At 35.3% G+C, this 24458-nt stretch overlaps 1 protein-coding gene and 1 long non-coding RNA gene across 2 annotated transcripts in view; both read right to left on the reverse strand.

Moving 5' to 3' along the window:
* Positions 1 to 24458, reverse strand: part of LOC145665690 (uncharacterized) — a 99835-nt gene that overhangs the window by 38361 nt on the left and 37016 nt on the right. The gene's annotated exons all lie outside the window — the stretch shown is intronic.
* LOC145666376 (uncharacterized) overlaps positions 11930 to 24458 on the reverse strand; it is a 29142-nt gene continuing 16613 nt past the window's right edge. The window contains exon 2 of the mRNA XM_081733558.1: positions 11930 to 13957. Within this exon, the coding sequence (XP_081589684.1) occupies positions 12310 to 13957 (1648 nt within the window). The 3' untranslated portion in view covers positions 11930 to 12309. The remainder of the gene's footprint in view (positions 13958 to 24458) is intronic.

Raw genomic sequence — 24458 nt, forward strand, 5'->3', positions numbered from 1 at the left:
GAAAAGAAAACAGTAAAATTTGATTAAAAGTTTCAATGATGAATGACGGACAAAGGTTTTGATATCCGGCCCTCACTTAATGTAAATAGATCGTTCAAAGGCTTTGCGATTTTTTTTACCATAACCATTTTCATAAACAAGTATTTAAAAAATCGACAAATTACACCAAATTAGCAGTTGTTCCTGTCTCACTCACTAGATAGCTCCCAAGATAGAATTTAGTAATTTAATACTATTTCTTATTTCAAATGTAAGCATCATTCGTAATCTTTACTTATATTGGAAATTTCTTATGTAACTATGAATTTGCATATGTTGAGTTGACGTACAGTTACGCTGCTGAAGGAATATGCTGTCTTTATACCTACCATCATGCCAGATTGCAAAAAACTTCACTTTGAAGCTAGAGAAACGAATTCCGCCGGCGGCCATTTTGTTCCCCCTTCCCCTCCTGGATCACTACAACATTCTTCGACTTGACACCTGATACCACATGATTAGATAGCTCCTAATAAAGATATTTTCTCCCTACACGCAACATGTCTTCAAGCAAAAACCCACGAACTTATAAAGACAGGGTTCGGACAAATTTTTCAGGCTCTATTAAAGTCATAAAGTACTACACTTAACAGCACAAAAATAGGCTAGTTCCGTTAATTTTAAAGATACAAAAATGGAACATACCTCTTTGGAAACCCCTTGAACTGTCCAACAACGTTCATTTAAGGGTAGTTCAATCCATTTTGCCTACATGTGGTAATAAAAAGTTATTTGACTTTAAATACAAAGAAATTGGATTGAAAATACGTAATTTTGGGATTTAAAGACGCCATATTCAAAATATGGCGTCACTATGGAAATATACTGTAGTAAAATGAAATGTCCAATATGTTACCTAAATATTCACTCAATTACAAAGTTCTCAATTAAATATTTGTAGAAGTTATAGCACTTTAAATCTAGAGAGACGTAGTCCGCCGGCGGCCATATTGCTTTTACGCAAACGGGCCAACAAAGGTCAGCCTCAGCTTGTTTGTGGTACTTTTTGAAAATCTTATGTCTATACCTAACACCATGCAAAATTGCAAGAACTTGTCACTAAGTGCGCGATTTCACTCGATATAAGGATATTCCCTCTCCGCTACACTGCAGAAGCAAATGATATTAGGTTTGTTACAAGAAATTGTTGGGCAGCTGAAGCTGCACATGGAACTATGAAAGAAAAGTATCGTCTGTTGAATGGTTCGTATCGGCCCGTATTATAGAATTGCTAGTTCTCTACTCAATAAATTTTCCATACGTTTGACACCAGATGAAAAAAAACTCCGGAACCACAGTAATCATGAAATTTACGAAAACTTCAGGAAACGAAAACATCTTTGCAGCCTTTGTTGAAAAGAAGAAATTGCGGACAAGAGAACTTCCGTTTACATCTATTTCTTCACAGGATCTTGAGGATTTTCCGCGAATGACCAAAATATATTTGAAAGGATTGTTTTGAGGATCTTTCCAATATAAACAGGCTATATGTTATTTGGCTGAAAGTTGGATAAAAAAGGTGACATTAACATGCAGTATGATAAAGATAACGACAAGATATTGAAAACGACAAGACCTACGTAAAGCAAGACACACAAATACCTCATCTAAAACCAAGTACAGAATGTTACAAAAGTGTCATTGGGAATTGTTGTGACTGTGCAAATGGATTGCAAAAAGATGGTTCTTGCTCCCATGTTGCAGCCATTTTGATTACCTTAGTTACGGAAGATACTTGTCGATGATCCCAAAACCAGCAGAAATATTGAACAAAATATTCGATCACAACATTTACGAAGTCATAAAAAAAACAGTGAGAAGGACAGGGTACTACAATGTTCCTTTCATCCTTATTTGTTTCATATATTGAAATACTTGTACAGCCACTAGCAAAAGTATCTCCACCCTAAGTGCTCTAATTCCATTACTTGGGGTCCAGGTCATTTACAGTTTGTAAAACGCCTGGACAGATACAAACCAACTTACCCGTAACTTTTCTCCACACTGACAGCAGTTAGTAGCACTGAGTCACGTCTTTATGCAAGTAAAATTGTAAATAGATTACGCAAAAACATTTCTCCATTCTGAGATGAATCTCTATGGTTCAGAGCGTGTTTTCCAATGAAACCATATATTAATCTCAATATTGCTGTGTATGTAAAGTATTATTTCGTTATATACTGTATGTTCAAAGAAATAAAAACACTGACCACGCATGAATCAGAAATTTCTTCAAAGTGTAAATATTAAATCTAGAACAACTGCCGGAAATAAGTTTGTAATTCATTGTTTTCATTGACAGATCTCTAATTCTCCTCATTCCAACATCTTTTTCTTTCTGGAGAAGATAAGATCTTGTTTGTCACACTGAGTACGTATTGAAATTGAAACATTGGAAAAAGTTTCAACCCGGCCGAGATTTGAATCCGGCTCCGCCGAACAGAAGTTCAATGAGCTAACCATTTATCTGCCTTTCTTTAAAAAAAAAGTCAATCTCCCATACCTTAGTTTCCTGAGAACCCGAGTTTCCTGATATACAAGATTTATTTAATATTTACCATTCGAAATGGGCACGAACACATACACTTACAGAAGAACTAAAATTCCAAAGGTTCTCCCACCGGCAATCGAATCCAGGACCCCGTACACCAAAAGCTGACGTGCTAGTTACTACACTAGCGAGGAGGGCATCGTGTCACATCAGCTTTGACTCGAACTTTTAGCTAGTTAATATCGTTGCATGTAAGAATACAAACAAGATACTAATGATCGTATTAGAAGACGTTCCTTGTCTGAGTGTCACAATGACACTCAAAATTTCCATCTTTAACACAAAAACAAGTTATGTAGACCTTCGTCAATGACAAAATGTCAGAAAACGTTCTTCAAGTTGAGGCTATCTCATCATTTTCAATGATGGTCCCGATTTATATTGCTATTCTTTCTCACTCTAACTTGTAATTTCCAAAGAAGGAAAGACGGCAGACATTATTTTCTCATTCTTCGAATTGTATCAGCACGTGTAGAAATAGGAAAAACTATATTTGTATCTTTCGTAACTACTAGTTTATTTTTATATCTTTATATGAGGAATTTCTGACAGATTACTGACGATTGTTAGGTGAATCTCATTGGAGGTTCCGATCACTCTGAAGAGCAAAGTCGGAATATTAGCTGTCCTAGATATTTCTGTGTTTGTGTCCCTGTCGTGTTTGTAATAAGTGGAAAGGACTTGAAGTGCAACTGACGAACAATACCACGGTTGGGGCGAATTCAGAAAAAAAAGCATTAGCAAAGCATAAAACTCGTATAGCAGAGACCTGGGTTCCAATCCCACCGTGGTAATTATTTTTTTCTTTATTGGAAGGTATTGTATGCGTAATTGGTATTGTAAATATGTTATTTTATTATTATTATTATTATTATTATTATTATTATTATTATTGTGAAGTCGAGATTTGGTTACATATTTTGTTGTATGAAGTTTTTGATTATTTAATATCAAGTCTTTCTAGTTGATATACAACGTATCTGAAATAGTGAATTGCTTAAAACGTTAATATTTATATCAGTAGTAGTGGTAGAAGAAGTAGTAGAAACATAAGCAATTGTTGGAAAAAAATAACCTTTGTTTTTAATCAGTGGTATTTTTGACCCATACTAACGATATGCCTTACGTATTCATCAATTGTTCGCTAAATACTTTACGTTCCCACAGTACCAATCAAGGTTGATACGGCTGACGTCACCTTGTCACTTTTCGTAAAGTGACACTTTTTTACAAGTGTTTCGTAAGTCACTTTTCTATTGCGAGTGCACTGAGGAAACTCATCTCAACACTAACACCGAAAGAAACTGAATATTTTTCATGATATCTTGCATTTGAAGTACCAATATTACAAATTATAAATATTTCCTTTGATTACCCAGTGGGAATCGAACCAAGAACTACCGGGATGTGAACCCAACGCTTATCCCACTACTCTAACACATTGCTGTTAATTAACAGGGGGGAAACTTGGTGTTAAGTGTCTTCAGAAAAGTGCACACTTTTACAATTCCAATGTTGTAAAACTCTTGTTTACGTGATAATAAAATAGAAAGTATTATGTAGAAACAATAGTCAAGAGAATTCAAATCAAAATTTAATAATAATAATAATAATAATAATAATAATAATAATAATAATAATAATAATAATAATAATAATAATAATAATAATAATAATAATAATACAGAAGTATCAGAATTCCAATATCAATTTCGTAAACAATATCTTCCATAAATTAAAAATAATCACCACAACAGGATTCGAACACGAGTCTCAAACATAAGAGTTTCATACTTTACCACTATACTAGCAATTCCTCAAACAAACAAGAAAATGAACTACTAGTTATGGAAGTTAAAAATATAAATTTCTATTTCTACACGTGCTGATACAATTCGAAGAATAAGAAAATAATATCTGTCGTCTTTTCTTCTTTGGAAAATTACAAGTTAAGGTGAGCAAGAATAGTAATGTAATTGGGTCCATCGTTAAAAACTATGAGGTAGTCTTAATTTGAAAAACATTTTCTGATATTTTTCTCATTGACGAAGATCTATAACTTGTTTTTGAGTTAAAGAAGGCAATCTTGAGTAAATCACATAAGGATCATCTCCTTATACGAGCATTAGTATCTTGTGTATAGCCATGATACGACGATTTTAACTTGGTAAAAGTTTGAGTGAAAGCTGAGGTGACGCTGTAGTTAAGTGGTTAGCGCATTGAACTTCTATTCGATGGACCCTGGTTCAAATCCCGGCCAGGTTGAAAGTTTTTCAAATGTTTCGATTTCAATTTCAATGCATACTCAGTGTGACAGGCAAGCTCTCCTCTCCAGAAAGAAAAATATGTTGGAATGAGGAGAATTGGAGATCTTTCAATGGAGGCAATCATTTACAAACTTATTTCCACCAGTTGTTCTAGATTTGATATTTTCATCTACTTTCAAGTCTTTTCTGATTGATGCGTGGTCAGTATTTGTATTTCTCTAAACCTACAGTATATAACGAAATAATAAATTACATACACAACAATATTAAGAATAATACTTGTATATGGTGTTTATTGGAAAATAACACACTCTGAATTATAAAGATTCATCTCAGAATAGAGAAATGTTTCGTTAATCACCTCTTTACAATTTTAGCTGCATAAACACCTGGCTCAGGGCTACCAACTGCTGTCAGTGTTGAGAAAAGTTTCGTGTAAGTTGAGTTGCATCTATCCAGGCGTTGTCACAACTGCAAATGAGCTGGACACCAAGTAATCTAATTGTAGCACTTTGGTTGGATATACTTTTGCTGGTGGCTGTAAAAAATGTTCGTACCCGGAAAATGTTCTTACCGGTATTCAGTTCAAGGCGGCATGCCTTACACCAAGAAGAAAAGTTATCTAGTCATTTTAATGGACAAATTCTAGTCAGGTATTGTCAATCTTACTTGTTATTAGTTAGATGTCTTATTATTATTATTATTATTATTATTATTATTATTATTATTATTATTATTATTATTATTATTATTATTATTATTATTATTGTTATTGTTATTGCCTTATGTTATATTTTACATTTGTTAGATATTCCAGTGTAAACTGCCGTTCAGCTGTATCTGAAATTATGTTAGTAAATAAATCAATATTATTAGTGTCTATTGAAAAGCAATGTCCAAAGATGAAACATATTAATAGGTTTCAGTAATCTGAATAAAGTGATATAGTTAGGTGTATATTCTTATGCATAGTTTTAGAGAAACTTGAAACTTGTAAACCTAAAAATGAATGTTGTACGATAACCACACTACCACTTAAGATGAAACTAACACTGAAACATATACTAATTAATTGAGTTTAGCTTATTTTGAGTTTGCATCTCGTTCAGCAGCGAGGCTATATGAGACGTGGACCTACAGTTTAACGTGGAATCCGAACCACATGAGCTCCCGCCGGGAATCAAACCCGGGTCCCCCACGCCAAAGGCGCATACGCTAACCGCTTAGCCACGAAGGAGCTATATATACTACTTAAGTATTTTCATTCTAGCACTAGCAAAACGATACTGTACAGTATGGGTAATGGAAAATGGCATACAATTATGATCGAATCTCGTCCAAAGTTAAAACATCTCTCAATCGATAGACAATACTCGTATCAAGATAAACAAACTAACATATGCGTAGCTTCCGAGCAAATCGATGTTTCTTTCATTCTAAAGCTAAAAATGAGATATATAACAATTACGTTTCTATAACAATTACGCTACCTATTAAAATTAGTGACACTGAAGTCAAGCTTTTTATTATCATACTGAAGTATACTCTCATCAGGCTTTTTATTATGATACTGAGGTATATACTCATCAAGGCTTTTATTATGATACGGAAGTATATACTCATTAAACTTTTATTATAATACTGAAGTATACAATTATCAAGCTTTTTATTATGATACTGAAGTATACACTCATCAGGCTTTTTATTATGACACTGAGGTATATACTCATCAAGGCTTTTATTATGATACTGAAATATATACTCATTAAGTTTTTTAGTATGATACTGAAGTATACTCTCATCAAGCTTTTATTATTATACTGAAGTATACAATTATCAAACTTTTTATTATGATACTGAAGTATACTCTCATCAAGCTTTTATTATTATACTGAAGTATACAATTATCAAACTTTTTATTATGATACTGAAGTATACTCTCATCAAGCTTTTATTATTATACTGAAGTATACAATTATCAAGCTTTTTATTATGATACTGAAGTATGCACTCATCAGGCATTTTATTATGACACTGAGGTATATACTCATCAAGGCTTTTATTATGATACTGAAATATATACTCATTAAGTTTTTTAGTATGATACTGAAGTATACTCTCATCAAGCTTTTATTATTATACTGAAGTATACAATTATCAAACTTTTTATTATGATACTGAAGTATACTCTCATCAAGCTTTTATTATTATACTGAAGTATACAATTATCAAACTTTTTATTATGATACTGAAGTATACTCTCATCAAGCTTTTATTATTATACTGAAGTATGCAATTATCAAACTTTTTATTATGATACTGAAGTATAATTTCATCAAGCTTTTATTATTATACTGAAGTATACAATTATCAAGCTTTTTATTATGATACTGAGGTATATACTCATCAAGGCTTTTATTATGATACTGAAGTATACAATTATCAAACTTTTTATTATGATACTGAAGTATACTCTCATCAAGCTTTTATTATTATTATACTGAAGTATACAATTATCAAACTTATTATGATACTGAAGTATACTCTCATCAAGCTTTTATTATTATTATACTGAAGTATACAATTATCAAGCTTTTTATTATGATACTGAGGTATATACTCATCAAGGCTTTTATTATGATACTGAAGTATATACTCATTAAACTTTTATTATAATACTGAAGTATACAATTATCAAGCTTTTTATTATGATACTGAAGTATACTCCCATCAAGCTTTTATTATTATACTGAAGTATACTATTATGAAACTTTTTATTATGATACTGAAGTATACTCTCATCAGGCTTTTTATTATGATATTGAGGTATATACTCATCAAGATTTTATTATTATACTGAAGTATACAATTATCAAACTTTTTATTATGATACTGAAGTATACTCTCATCAAGCTTTTATTATAATACTGAAGTATACAATTATCAAGCTTTTTAGTATGATACTGAAGTATATACTCATTAAGCTTTTATTATAATACTGAAGTATACAATTATCAAGCTTTTTATTATGATGCTGAAGTATACTCTCATCAGGCTTTTTATTATGATACTGAAGTATACTCTCATCAAGATGTTTATTATGACACTGAAGTATAACCTCATCAAAACTTTAATTATGATACTGAAGTAAACCATTATCAAGCTTTTTATTGTATCACTACCAAGGCGACAGTATATAGGACGGTTAATGAGGCATAACCCAACATTTTAATTAATTCTCAAAAAAGATAAGACATTTATCAGTCGATGCATTACATTGAGATAAACAAACTGACATGTTTGAGGGTGAATTATTATGCGTAGTTTTTTTTTTAAGAAAATCGGGAGAAATGAATTTTTGTACGTTAAAATGAATACCGTTCATTACCAAACTGATGCAATTGATAGCTTCTGCTGGAGAAAAAAGTATTATTTATGTACAGTGTAAGAACAAATATGAACCATTAAGTAACGGATAATATATATTTATATTGTTGTTTGATTTCTCATAACAGTAACGTTCAGACTACTTGCAGATAGTTCTATAAATATTTATTGGCTAAACAATTGTTTTGATAAATATGAAAGTCTAAAGAAGTATTAGTGAAAAACTTTGAGTAACATTTAAAACGTTAATATTACTAAATTACCTCTTTTTACGGGGGAGATATAAAGAACTATAATTTTAAAGGCAATTAACAAGGTATTAAAAACTTTTGTAAAAGGAAAATTAGAACTGAATATTAAATATAAACTATTTGAAGCAAATATTACTCAAATTATTTAAAAAACAAATAAATCTTGAATTAAGAAGATAAGTTTAAATACAAAGTCGTTCTGTAAAACTTTCGACTTTCGACACTTACTAGGATAAATAGGAAGTCTAATATTGTCAAAATGTTTCTATCACTAAGATAGTGCGAAAGTGCGTATGATACATTCGCTCTTGTTTTTAAATAAATTATATCGGGCAAAATTTTCAAATATTTTTATTATTAATATCTAAAGACTAAAATACCTTTGATATTTACAAAGAAAAATTCTATAGAGCATCGAATGTATGGCGAAAGCTAAAACTTTTAAAGGATTACTTCGTCTTTTAAGGTAGGGATGTTGGAACAGGTAGATAAAGGTACATGGATGGTCAATGGTCAAGATCTTTATTTAAGGTAGTAAGACGATAGGACATAACCGTACAATATTCATAGTAAAGAAGAATGTTAAATAAAATCTTTAAGTTTTACGTCCCACGGTTATGCCGGCTAGGCTAAAGGAGACGGTGATAATGAGAGATGAGTGAAATGGTGGAATGAAGAAAGTGGGAGGAAACGGGAGAACCCCGAGAAAACCCACGAGCACGGTGTTTGTCCACCACAAAGTCCACACAGCGCGAGCTGGGATCGAACCAGGGACCCCAAGCACTGGAGGTGAACGCTCTACCACTGAGCCAGCGCGCCCCCCCCCCCAAGAAGAATGTTAAGATGTAGAACATGAACGGTAATAAAAAATTTGTTACTAAACTACACTATTCCTAGCAGTTTCCTGTACTATTCCTCAGGGATGAGATGAAATAAGGTGCGAATCATCCCACAATACATAGGCAATGTTAGAAGACAAATGAAGACCACAGGGGGAAAAGAAGGTAAGTGAAGAAACAGTCGAAAATGAGTTAACAACAGAATAATGTAGCCTGAAAGGTGTAGTTTGCATGGACTAAATTCCACAGTAAGAAGAAGGTTAGTCACTAAGAAATTTAATACTAAAAAGTTTGCCTACAGGGGAAGAAGTAGGTCAGTCGGTGGAAAACACGACAATTGTGTAAAATTATGAAAAACTGACTTACCTCCTTTTTACCCTAGTCTTCAAATAAGACAATCTCTAGGGACGGCTCTAGGCCATCAGGGGTGGAGTGGGTCAGTGGGTCAACAGGACGGGACCCACTGCGATCCACCACCAACCATGACCAACTCTGACCCACCGACCCAGTCTGCTCAGTGCATTGTAGACAGTATCTTCTGAACACTGCTGAATTTGTCTACGTTTTACTTTCAAGATGTACATTTTCTTCCTTTCTCATTTATTTCTATTTACTTACCTGAGATGAGTATCTCTAAGAGGAGAAAAAACCTTCATACAATTTTGGATACTGATATTTGTAATTGTAATAATAGCAATAAGACTTACTATTTGACTTTCGAGACACAGTTGAATTTTACACTTTTTTCCTTTAGGTTGTTCTACTTTAACTTGATTTTAGACTTTTTAGTTTCATCCCATTTTCCTCTGAAAAGTATCTGTAATTCATCAAGGAAATAATTATATATGATAATTAAATTGAAATTTATTGTAATATGACCAACACTTTACCATTTTATATCATAAAGGTCAGATCCCTGGTATTGTAACAGAGCGGTGCTTGAGCGATTGACCGTAGACATTCAAACTCCGATTAATGATAATTTCACAGCCTAATGATAATTACAAGTGTAAACTCTTTAGTCGGAGGAGGAGGGTGTGGATCATGAATCAGAGTTGATGACGATGGGTTTTGGTGGGTGGTGGGTCAGAATGAGTCACGGTGGGTAGTGTGTCACGGTTGATCGTGGATCCAAGGGGTCGTGTGTCACGTTGTGTGGTGAGTCAGTAGGTCACGGGTCAAGTTTCCACTGACGCACTCTCTGTAGGTCATGCTGTGGACAGAAGCCCATGTTGGTTATAGAAAGGAATCCCTGTGCACTATAAGTTGAGCTGCCCTGGCCCGCACAATCTCTGAATTTTAACATAATTTAACATCCCTGGTTCGTTCGGAAGCACAAATAAAGCGTAGATTTCCACCTTGATCCTCTCTCACAAAACTGAATGATGTATTGCATAAGAAATAGTGTGATATTCCACTAGTTACCATCCACGATCTCTGTGACTGCATTTCATCAGAGCTGTTCTGAAGGCTGAAGGTAGTCCAACGCCATATTAATCTTATAAGTTGCCCTTTTGCAAGTGCTTCTATTAAATTAATATCATGAACGATTCCTCGTGACTTGACTTCAAGTATGTATATAGATACGTGTTCCCCCTAGTTCCGCGAGTCCATAGTGAAAAAGAAGGGCTTTTTATGTACTAATGAAAGATGCTTGTGCTAAATGTATTGATCAGTAGAGTATACTAATTGGTTGCTCAGTGAAATTTAATAACGTAATTATTTTACAAAGCACTCCCACTTTACTGTTGCATGTTTTTTACAAAATCTAGATTCGTCGAGAATAACAATGCAGACTATAATTTGTCTCTCCTTTTGGAAGCACGGAAGGGAAGAACCATTAGGGCAGTAACTTGTGCGGGGGACTGCCACCCCCCCCCCCAGGGAAGCTCCCGCCGTTCGAGGGAGGCCCATTTTAAGTCAAAATTTTCTTACTCCATATTCGATACGAACATGGAATTATAAATGAACCATCAAACAGGTTCACTACATTACATATACAATACAGTACACAAAAGGTAAATAAAACAAAAATGAATCATGGACCCATTTCAGTAAAAAATGTCTACTATTAGGGGCCCTGGAAATAATATTTATTCGTATGGCTTTGAGATTTTTCAATATTGTCCCCTTAGCTATATTGTCATGTATAGAACGGGCCCAGGGGCATAACTAATGGCCCCGCAGACCTTGCCATGCGGGAGGGCCCATAAATAGTAAGAGAAAGATGGAGAGAGGGGGTCCAAGAATTAGAAAACAACTTTTTCTAGGGTGCCCAAATACACATTTTAATGCTTGCATTCCAGAAAAAATCTAAGTTACGGCGCTGAGCACAATTAGTCAATCAGATCTATGAATAGCTGAAGAATACAAATAGCTTTGTTTGTTTCAGTTTAGAAGAAAGAGAGAACAGAGAGTAGTGTTGTTAATTCTGTCTTGCCATTTTTATTAGTCTTCTGCTGGTAGGTACAGTACTTCGTTTCGAGATAGGTTTAAGATAGAAATAAATAATATGGTTTCGAAAGTTAATAAAATGGAGGAAGTTATGGTATCTACGAATAGAAATCAATAATAAAACACTATTTTCATTTATTATGTATATATATATATTTATTTATGTAAACCAAAAATTGTTTTCTTTCCTGAAATAACTATCAAAAAGAGAACTTCAATGTTATACTTCTTAGGAAAGGGTGAAAAATACATGATACCTTAGAAACATGACGATAAATATAAAAGTAACATAGTTACATTACGATTTAATTATTGGTTTTACAGTACATAGTATTTCCATTCCTAGCAACAATTGGACAACGCCAGAACATTAATACAGACTTCATTTCACAATGAAGTATCGAGACCTTTTGAAGTATTAGAAAAATGAAGTTTTTTTATGTTAACGTTGAATACAAAGTTAATAAAGAAATCAGTATCTCTATTTCTTTCCGCAGTTTGTTGCATTAGAAATGCAGTTTCTATGGTCGTTTCCTTAATTGAACATCCACATTTGGTCCCAGACCTAATTTGTCAACTTCGAAGTTGACATAACCTATTGACCGTATTTGTTGGTTAGACAACCAAAATTTGCTCACATGACTGGGATTGGTTAAAATGTTTCCGCTCATAATCCCCCAATACTTAAGCTGTTTCGATATAGAACCATCACATAAACTCAAAAGAAAATCATCTTCAGCAGTGATACTAAAAAACTTTACTTTCTCCAGACAGATGGCACTTTTAAGAAACATTTTTGAAGCCACTACTGACACTTCAACTCCTAAGGTAGCTTCCTTTAAGTGTTTCATAACTATAGGATTAATCTCAGGACCCCACGTTATTGTCGGTGCCAGCAGAACCAATTTTTCTAAAGTCGGGCAAGATTTCAAGATACAACTAAGCCCTATATTTTCTTCTACCATGCCAGTGCAGACTACCTTCAACTTGCGCAAATGCTGACCAACTGACACCAAAAGGTTATATAAGGATGAAAAATCACTTATATCTTGTCGATAAGTGAAGTCTGGAAAATTCAGGATTGAGACTGAAGTAAGACTGGTTAATTCAGCCATTGAGCATGCTATTCTTAAAACCTTTAGTTCATTAAGTGATTGACAATACGTTGTGATTGTTTTTAAACGGTTTGAAGTCAATTCCAAGAGAGAAACATAGGATAACTTCAGGGTGGGGAACCTTTGTTGTTTTGCATAGTATTCTTTGTACAAAATATCGAAAAAGGTATCTAACTTAGTGCCTATTTTTTGCAAATTTTTGACAAGCAATACTGTCGGTACTAAACCTTTACCAGTGACATCGGTACCAAATACCTTGAGATATTTTAATGTGACACAAACTTTGTTCTCGTATCGTATGAAAGAACACACATGATCTGGATTCTTTGAGTATTGGCAAGGTTTCACATAGTGACGTGTATTTGCCGGGAAAATCATTGCAACATTGTCTGCAATTTCTGCACCTGAAAAGTGAGATTCTCCGCGACATTCCACAACGTGAGTAAGGTAACACAGTCCTTTATCACTAACACAAGAATGAGAAACATCCAAATATTGTAGTTGGCAGCATGCTTTGCCTATCAAACGTAAAATCTCATCATTACACATTTGTGAAATCGTCAAAGACGTTAGACATGCATTACTAGTTACTATTAGTCCTACAGAAGTTACTAAACTGCAACTTATTTCTTCATGGTTCAGTCGCGGTCTTTCATGTGACAATCCGAGAATCCTAAGATCCCTTGAATTTCTTGAAAGGAAACCAAATAACTTTTCTAAATGTTGAATAGGAAGATAATTTGTGTTCTTGCAGAATAATTCCCTCATATCCTGTGACATTAATACCTCGATCAGATATACTTGAGGTGGGTATATTAGTTCTGTAGTAAACATATCTTCTGGATTCGATACACTAAACAACGGTAATCCTATCTTCAGCAACTCTGAACGAAGAATAACAGGTAACTGCTGGAAATATTCCCGTATTTCTCCAATATGTTGGTGGTAGTTCGTAATCGATTTCATATCATTAAGTATTTCGGTGCAAGTTAAAGATCTCAACGATGCTGGCTCACGTAGCCGTATGTTTGACTTTTCGTTAGACTGTGCCCTCCTGCAGAAAGAGAAAATAGTCATGTTAACATATAACAAAAAATAAGAGGTGTGTCAATTTAATTTTCGGAAAGTGCTCAACTCAATACTATGATTTGAATCACAACCATTAGGACATTGTTTTGGTATGTTTAAACACGCGGTCGATTGTATCGTCAGTGTTACCAACAGGAGCAGTCATAAAGTAACCAAATTACTTATAGTATAAGGCTAAAACAGCCAAATTCTCCTGAAATTATGGCTAAATTTATAGTTAACATAATTCAAGAATATAGTAAGTAAACAATTCTACAATTTCACTGTACATATCTCGATTGTAAAGCATACTGTAATATTCTTCCTAATCAAACACTTTTAAAGTTCATTTCCAACAGGCTAAGGCTCACAGTACGTAAAAGGTGCCACAGTTCAGATTCTCAAGACATGTTTGGCCATACATTAAACAAACAGTGCAAGAAAATGCATAAGACAGTCCTTATCCCCGATTAGTCATTGAAGGTGAAGTGGATAATACTAAAGTTATGAAAATCTGGCAACATTGTAATGACATGAAAGAGAGAACCAGGCACTGTTAGCGCTGCAGTCATTTAAGAGGTACCTACTGCATGAGTAAGTGACGGAAACAACGCACAAGAGACGTGTCAGAAGGCACGTATTTGTTCCAAGGTAACTAAAACACAAAATTTTCGTTTTCAATAGTGATGTGTAAGTTATCATTGGTGTATATATAATTATATAACACGATTTAGAATTTATTTAGGCTTTTAATCTCAGGCTTAGGCTGGGAGAGGGGAGGGTTAAGGATGTGGGAGCGTGACGGTGATTGCTTGCTGCAGCACTGTGGACATGTTCCTTCCTCCCTTTGCTATATTCAAAGAGAAAACGTTGAGAAGCGAATTTCGTGATGGTTTACCATCAGGTTCGCACGTGGTTAAGACTGATTCCGGTTACGATAATGAGGCTACAACTCTGAATTGACTGAAACACTTCACTCAACTAAAGCCACAGGGACCTTGTTTACTTGTCATGGATGGCCTGCAGCTCATTCGAAGTTATTGGAAGTGCTTAATATTACAATCAACAAGAAATGTCACACGACTCACGAATTGCAGTCTTTGTATAAGGCTTTCTTCCGACATTTCAGTGTGTTCTTTAAGCAAGTATGCAACCAGTGGCTATTCTCACATCCAAATAGATTATTAACTAAAGTTCAGTTTGGTCACCTACTAAATGAAATATGGGGAAAGGCTGTGACAGCTGCTAACGGATTTCCACTAAAGAGATTGGCCATATCCGATTATAAACTTTTTACAATTCAGTCAACGGATGCGTGTAATTAAGAAGCTGTAAGTGCTGTTCAGGAGCTCGACAGACAAGAATTATCACCAACAACAGGAGCACGAGCACGATTCTATCTTCACCTCGCAAGAGACTTTCAGTGGAGAAGAGAAAGAAAGCAATGTAGGAATCTAAGATTTTGACATCTCTAGACTATATTGCGAAATTAAGAGGGACAAAATCTAGGATGTTTCTTCAGTCTGAACGTCTAGACAATAACATTATGAAACTGAGCAGGAAAAACTCGAGGAAGTCACTTTACTATGAATCCTCGCGTACAGAGAACACTTCTATAGAACACATGCGGGTTCTGCAGAAAAATCTTTCACCAGTGCGACGTCCAGCAAATTTCTCGACTGGAATATACTGCCAAGAATGCGGTGTTTGGTATCATGAATACTGTGTTGGTACTTCTAATAAGTTGCCGTGTTAGTGTGGCACATGTTGACTGTTGTTTTATTCCGTACTAACCCCTTGTCTATTTCACCCTACAGTTTCCAGTGGAGAAGGATGCATGTGGGCTTTGTATATGAAAAATATAAACTTTTGTTTCGGCTATGCTAGTGTAAGGAAAAACAACTCCAGTTCACATTGTGTCGAGAAAATGTGTCATTTTTCACCTATGTAGTGGATAAAACATTACAATTTATTTTCGAAGAATTAATAGCATTTGTCACATTGTTATCCATAGAATTTCGTTCTTAACTCAAACTGGACCTAAGGATTTCTATCTTTACTTGAGCTAACTAACGTCTGGTGGAAAGTTCTCATTACAAACTTAAAGCTATCTTTATACCCACTTCACGCCATGCACCTTCCCTCTTCACCTCGACATTCGGGGTGAAGTGAGTAATTCAGACGTGAATATTTCTGGTTTTTTCTCTGTCTTATCTTAAGATATCTTTGTATTACTCTACAAGTATTTTTTTAGCAGAAAGTTCAAAGTATACGAATTACTAATAAGTTTTCAGTTGAATACAAATATACACAAGATATGATGCAATATGTTTGAAACGTACCCACTTCACCCCCAATGACTCTATCTGACCTTTTGATTTGATTGGAACTCTAGAAAAACATACAAGTATTTCAATATGTGATATTGCTATTTTGTATTGCTGTTATTTACATTGATAATATAAATATGAAAATAGAAGTATGTATGAATTATGTATAGAAGACAAATTAGCTGATAAGGTGATACCGAAAAAGGAGTTGTGATGTGAAAGACTAACTAGGGAAGGTCTCGAAGTGTTACTCTGACTTCATATCGATGCTATGCTCAATCGACTCATTTTTACATATGAAACAATTATGTAAACGGAGAAATCGTTGATCGGAAGTGTGTTCCAGTTACGAGCGCCAAAGTTCAAAATTGAACAGATTTTGTGCATAGTTGAAGTTACCATTTTTTGAGATAGACGCTTCATTTTTGGTATCGGGGGGTTTTCTTGGTACCCAACGCATTTGTGAGATAAAAATATATGCAGTTTGCAAGATAAGGGCACTTATTGGGGAGGGAGCAGCTTCGGACTGGCCTAGTGATGGGCAGTGGGAATATTCCCGGTGGGAAGAAATTTAAAAATGGAAATATTCCCGTTTTTTTTCCTGGGTTATGAATTCCCGGGAAGGAATTTATTTCCATTTCTTTACTTTATCTTCCAAATTATAAGAACCATACGACTAATTACTTTATTTTAATATGTTATGATTTACTTGTAGGTTTTAAAGAATTTGGAGGTTAAAAAATTTAAAATTATTTGACGGTACTTTATATAGCTAATAATATGATTTTTTAAGTTCCATTTCCAATTGCACTAAAAAGTAAGGTAACTGTTTAGTATTGGGGGGCCAAAACTAGCAAAAAGTAGGATGATTTACGGAAGAAATGAGTTGATAGTGATGTTCAAGTAGTCAAGAAAGTATCGAACACATTTCTTTGGGGCAGTAGGGGATTTATACAAAACGGAAAGGTAAGTGGATGTGATTTATGTGAGAAAAGAAAGTGAATTGTTGGTAACGAAGATTTAAAACAACGTGCCATGCGGGGCTCTAACCCACCTTCATTCGCTAACGCTTGCTCTGCAATGCTGTCTGAATTTAATGTTGGTAACGTAATTTAACGTATGAAACCATAAAACAATCGCATCGAAATAGAATATCGCAAAAAAGTAGGTGCAAAAGCTGGCCCCCAATGCTAAAGAACAGCCAAAATTAGCAAAGCACTAATTTACAAATGATGAAAAGGAACCATTTTGTAAAGTGATTTAGAATTAAGTAGAAACAGAGATGAAGTGCTATTAATAAACCCTGAACCATCATTAGTAATAGACGTCGCTCTGTCTCCTCTCTCTGACTCGAATTTCTGAAAACGTACTCGGACTTCTTTTACATGTGAAATAACGTATAGAATTTCGAGAAATAGATAGAATGAAAGGTCCTGTATGGCAATGTTACGTGCCAAAATATAAAGATAAGTATCTGGCAAATTTTGTGAACATAAATATGTATGCGCAAATGTTGATAAATTGGTGAGACATGTATCTTCTAGCATTTACCCAATCTAATTGGTTTATAACATTTATAAATTTAATGTGTTTATAATGTCAGTAATAGAGTCAAATTGAGCAAATCCACTAACATATAAATTTAAACTATTACTATATAATTTTTTCACACATATTTAATTGATAGAACATATTGTAAATAAATATACATTTAAGCGTATTCTCTAAATATAATAAAGTGTTAATAAAGTAGCATAGTACCGTTCAGAATATACATTTTAAAGAATCCTCTGTGGACAACAGTAATAATATGCTGTGATATAAAAACTAATTCAACTTTGAAATCATAATATAGTAATAGAATGCAATTTTCTTTCTGATTGTACATAAATTCCCGGATAAATTCCCATTTTGGGAATATTCCAGGGAATCTTCCCTGGAATTTACCCATCACTAGACTGGCCAGGGCAGGAGGGCAAGGATGCCTGTCGGGACCCCTCTCAAAAAATATATAAAAAAATAATGAATATTGAATAACATGGAAAGTAAGATAAAACATGTCTGCTGTGTTGGAGCATAGGTACTCCTTGTAATTTGTTCCGTTCCCAGAGTTCGGTGGCCCCCAGCATTAAATATAGTCTTGGCGTTCCATTATTGGAATGAAACTAACAGTATTATTAGTTCCAGTTTGCGACCCTTTGTTTGTGATCTAGTAAGAACATATTTCAACAATATAAAGAATGGGACCCCAGTATCATATTGTCTAAATGTATATTGGGGCCCCATGAATGCTCCTACATGCTACATGAGCAGAGAAGGTGGGGCCATCTAAGTGTAACTCCTGCCGGGGCCCTATACCCCCAGTCCGTGCCTGGGAGGGAGAGAATGGCGTCTTGCAACTTGCAGATTTTCTCAACATATTATTACGAATGCAGGACAAAATCCAAGAGGACAAAACTCAAAGAAAATTCTGCAAAGGACATAATCACAGGCGCAACCTAATAAAAAAATGATTATTTTTTTCTTCAACTGTCATGTATCTAAAATGTTATATGTTATATGTATATGTTATCAGCATTTCAGAATTAAAATAAATATTTACACAAAGTCAAACTAAAAGACTGCTAGGTCCTATATGCTACCTCATAAGGATGAACATTAAAAAAAAATAAAAAATCACAGTTACTTTTCGTAACTGAAAAGAATGATCTTACAGTAATGTGCTGAAAGTATTCCAAATATATTAAGTCTATAGTACTTAGGAGTATCTAGAACTTTCATATGAGTATATGAAAGGAATTAAAGTCCATCTGCCTTTTATTATCATTTTTACGTTTTATTGGGTTTTCAGTATTTTCAAGGAAAGAAAAAGTTATTTTAGTATATCGAAAAAATACAGATAACATTTTAGAATATCTGATAATTGAAGGAAAAAATAATTATATAGGGTGTGCACTGGTACATGGAATATATACTCGTATGATTCTGTCCCTTGGATTCTGTCCGCCTTGTCAGAATTTTCTTTGGATTTTGTCCCCGTCCTCGTTATTACAGCCATTATATATCTACACGATTTCAGATCTGCATAAAAACATGCTAGGAGTCAAGCATTCCGGTGCCGTATTTCCCTAAAAAAATTCCACCCCGCAAAAAATCAACTGTCTACAAAGATTAGGCAGAACGGGAATTCCTTTTCAATTGTCTTTTAGCGAAAAATAAATATTTGCCCAGTTTTGCGCCCCCTCAATCCTGTGCCCGGGACAAAGTCCCTTTCTCCCCCTAGTTACATCGCTCATGGAGTACGCATTCAGTGGAATTTGTTTTCTGTACGCGTAAAGAAAATGAACTAGCCACAATTGATGACGTGGTCCTTCAATCTACTTCCTTTGGAGACGAGATGGTGCGGTGAGAATGCCGGTTAATTTGAGCTTGGATGATAGTTTCAGCACTGGATTCAAAGCTCGATCATGCTTTGGAGCCCACGTTAATACAGTAACGCTTGTTCTGTAATGTAGTGCCTTTTGCAGGCGAGATAGTGCGGTGGGAAAGAGTATATATTATAGCGGGTGATTTCAACTTGAATGAAGTTTCTGCACTGGATTCAAGGTTCGATCATGCTTTGGAACCCACGTTAACATAGTAATTATTCTCCTGTAATCGAGTTCTTTTGGAGGCGAAATAGTGCGGTGGGAAATAGCATATACTTTGCAGGTTGATTTGGCCTTGAATGATACTATCTACAGTGGATTCAAGTCTCGATCGTGCTTTTGAACCCATGTTAATATAGTAATTATTCTCCTGTAATCGAGTTCTTTTGGAGGCGAGATAGTGCGGTGGGAAATAATATATATTATGCCGGTTGATTTGGACTTGAATGATACTACCTACAGCGGACTCAAGGCTCGATCATGCCTTGGAGCCCACGTTAATACAATAATTGTTGTCCTGTAATCTAGTTCTTTTGAAGGCGAGATAGTGCGGTGGGAAATAGCACATATTATGCCGGTTGATTTGAGCTTGAATGATAGTCTCTGCACTGGATTCAAGGCTGGATGGTGCTTGCAGAAAACCGACATTAAACTTCGTTATTCAATTGATCTGCTTTCTCTGGTCACTATGCAACTTTCCTCTCTTCGCTCATTTAAAATGCAGCACTACGTTTTAAGCATCAAGGGTATAGTTTCCTATAAGTATTTAAAAAAAAAGAAAAGAAAAAGAAAGAAAACAAGAAAGAAAGAAAGAAAGAAAGAAAGAAAGAAAGAAAGAAAGAAAGAAAGAAAAGAAATAGTCGCTGTTAAAGTCTAGTATTTAAGGTGATAGGAAATAATTTTGTATATATATTTTTGTGTATAGATAGAAAGAAAAAATGAAATGAAATCTTTGAGTTTTACGTCCCACGGTTATGCCGGTTAGGCTAAAGGAGACGGTGATAATGAGAGATGAGTGAAATGGTGGAATGAAGAAAGTGGGAGGAAACGTGAGTACCCCGAGAAAACCCACGAGCACGGTGTTTGTCCACCACAAAGTTCACTTGGCGGGGGCTGGGATCGAACCCGGGACCCCAAGCACCAGAGGTGAACGCTCTACCACTGTAGATAGAAAGATATAGATATATAAATGTAAATGGTATTTCTAGCAATGATAATATGTCGATGTATTGACAATGTGTACGCTAGAGGATGATAGAAATGCTTCTGGTATAGTTTAATTCAACTTCATTATATTCCAGAAGTATTATCACCTTTGACTTTCCTTGAATCTATGAATCTATTCAATTCAGGAGTTTAATATCCCTAGAATTATTTAGTGTTAAAAAATGAAAATGAAATCTTCCGGATTAACGATTACACCCTTGAGGCTAAGGGAGGCAATGATTAAGGCAAGTGAATGATAATGGAAGAATTGGCGAAATGAGAAAGTGGGAGGAAACGGAGTACCCATAGAAAACCCACAAACACGATGTTGTCCATCACAAATTTACTGGTCCAGAGATCGGACCAGGTGCACTGTGCACCAGAGGAAGCTCTTTACCAGTGAGCCACCGTGCCCACGTTTACTGTTCAGAACTAATGAGTCCTGTAATATTGATGCAATGCACCGAACTTTCGATTCTCAGAGTCATATTAATTTAATCTTTACATTTCACTAAACTTGAAGAAATTTTGTTTAATATGTATTAATCAAACGTTTCAATGTGTTGCCCAACTTGAACCAAATTATTAGACACTGACAAGTTTCTATAACTGAAATGCAAAATTTTATTAATGTTGTAAACTGTCTCGAAATTGAAATAAAAATAATATAGTGGGTAGATTCATTACCTTATGCATTCATTTTCAAGATATGTTTGCCAGACGTCAGTAATGATGGCATTGCATTGGTGTAGAATATGCCAAATTATAGCATACCTACCAGCAGTGGCGTATTTATGGGGGGGCTTCCGGGCTTAAGCCCCCCAGAAAACTTACTTACTATAGTAATGTATATGAAATATCTTACAGAATTTTCACATTTTCAGGCAAAGCCCCTTCTCCCGAAAGTTAGCAAAGCCCCTCCCGAAACAAAATCGCAAATACGCCACTGCCTACCAGTAATGTGTGGTACTAGTTGCGGGTTTGCTGCGGGCTGATCAATTTTTCTTTTTCAGAGTATAAACTATGGAGTGTCAAGTTGAAAAGCAAGGTCAATTTCGACATGTTCTAATATACGAGTTCAATAAAGGTTCTAGTGACACAGAGGCATACAAGCATATCTGGGGCCGCGGTGGCTCAGTGGTAGAGCGTTCACCTCTGATGCATGGGGTCCCGGGTTCAAACCTTGCTCCCGCCAAGTGAACTTTGTGGTGGACAAACACCGTATGCGTGGGTTTTCTCGGGGTTCTCCCGTTTCCTCCCACTTTCTTCTTCATTCCAACATTTCACTCATTTCTCATAATCACCGTCTCCTTTAGCCTAACCGACATAATCGTGGGACGTAAAACTCAAAGACTTCATTTCATTTCATTTGCATACAAGCATATCTGTGCAATATGTAAGAGGATATTTCAAAGACTACCTGGATATTGTTTGACAGGTTCTAAAGTCGAAATATTGACCTGAACAATCCCCTATGCTTTTTGCTTTTCCATTCGACTTTAATGAGGATCATCTTAACAAACTGATCCACCGTGATCCAGTTCAAAACGCCCGGAAATTGGTCACGGAGATAGGCATAGTATTACGAGACACTTTGTAACTGATTATTAAGCACACATTTTTTGTAACCCCTGCTTCAGACTCAGGGTCCTTCCCAAAGGTCACTGACCTAAGGAATTCTAGGACACCCTCTAAATTTTGGCAGACCAAAAGGAGTTATTCAGGATAAGTTAAAAGATATTAAAAATTTTTCTAATTGGTCTGCAAAAGAACAAGCAGTTGCAACAGGTATTGCAGGTATGATATCTGGTGTAGCAGTTATGGTTGTAGCAGAGCCACTTCTTAAATTTTCAGAATTGTCAAAATTAGAATCCTGGCATGATAGTATAAGACCGAAGCATATACTTCAGTAAGTGTGGGTGGTCCAACTCGTTCCCTTTTATGGATAAAAGATTATCAAAAATGTGAATTTGAGAGGGTTTGACCTGTTTTATCCTCTTTGATGAGTCTTCATAACATTATATGTTTGAGGACAGCGCTCTATTCTCTTTCATACGACTTCAAGACAAGATGACAGTTTAATATTATGACAAGTTCTTACCCATAAAAGGAAACGAGAAACCACAGTAGATGGGCGACACCTGACTCACACTATCCTAAAAATCGCCCTTTTTTTCAGGGCCTCCCGATAGCAACGACTCAATTTTCCACTGTTGCACGATACGCCATGACCCACATACCGTCCAACCATGGAAAACCCCGAAAACTCGTTCTCTTTTATGAGGGTGTACTCGTTCTCTTTTATGAGCACTTTTTCAACCCCTATTTTAACATAGCAGACTACGAACATGTAGCAGAACTGATAAAAGAATATGGCTTCTTTCAACCACTATTTAACATAGTACATATTACATAAGACTATGAACACATTTTCCAACTGCATATTTAACATAGCAGACTACGAACATATCAGAGCTAATAAAAGACTATGAACACATCTTCAATCTCCTATGTAACATAAGACTACGAACACATTTTCTAACCCCTATTTTAACATAACAGAAATTACATAAGACTACGAACACATTTCGCAACCCCTACGACCAACTTTTTAACAATTCTTTAACATAGTATAGGAGTGTACTCGTTCTCTTTTATGACCACTTTTATCAACCCCTATTTTAACATAGCAAAAATTAAGTGAGACAATGAACTCAGAGATACAAACAGCACTCCTATGTAACATAACAAAGACTACCAACGTAACAGAGAATAATGGGGGTGTACTCGTTCCCTTTTATCAACCCCTATTTTAACACAGCAGAGATTACACAGCATTTGTAACATAGCAGAGCTGATAAAAGAGTATGGCCTTTTTTTAACCACTATTTAACATCGCACAGATTATATAAGACTATGAACATATATTACACACCCCTATTTAATACAGCAGAGAATATGAACAAATAGAAGAAATTACACAAGAATTCATCTAGTACTACATGTCGCAAAAGTACTGACCATCGAGGTCAAAAGTCGAATAACTCGTAAACGGAGTCACATACAGAGGTTGTTCAGTCCACACTTGGCCAATTTCGACTTTGCTAAAAATTTAGAAGAATCCATGGCGCCAGGTCCGTAAGTGCTCGATGTGTTTCCCTTGGTTCCTAACAATAGCCCGACAGCGTAATTTCCACTGTAATAGGCTTCTCTGAAGAACTGGGAGGGGAATCTTGTCCCATTCCCTTTGCACAGCTTTCCAAAGTCCTTCCACAGTTGTCACACGCCGTTTCCCCATTTCAGCAATCCAAATCCACAATAGTGCATAGGACTTGCATCTGGAGGTTTAACAGGTACCTCAATGAAAGGTATCACCTGTATACCACTTGCCTCCTCCATCTCCCTGTAGAATGCGAGGGACGATCGTGAGGTATGTGATGAGGCCTTGTCCATGTGAATGCGCACCAGATTGGCGTCATTTCCATATAAATTTTGGAATCTCATGCTCGTAGATCGGCCGCAT

The sequence above is a fragment of the Thermobia domestica genome, chromosome 12, assembly GCF_964235325.1.
Source record: "Thermobia domestica chromosome 12, izTheDome1.hap1.1, whole genome shotgun sequence".
NCBI classification, from domain to species: domain Eukaryota; kingdom Metazoa; phylum Arthropoda; class Insecta; order Zygentoma; family Lepismatidae; genus Thermobia; species Thermobia domestica.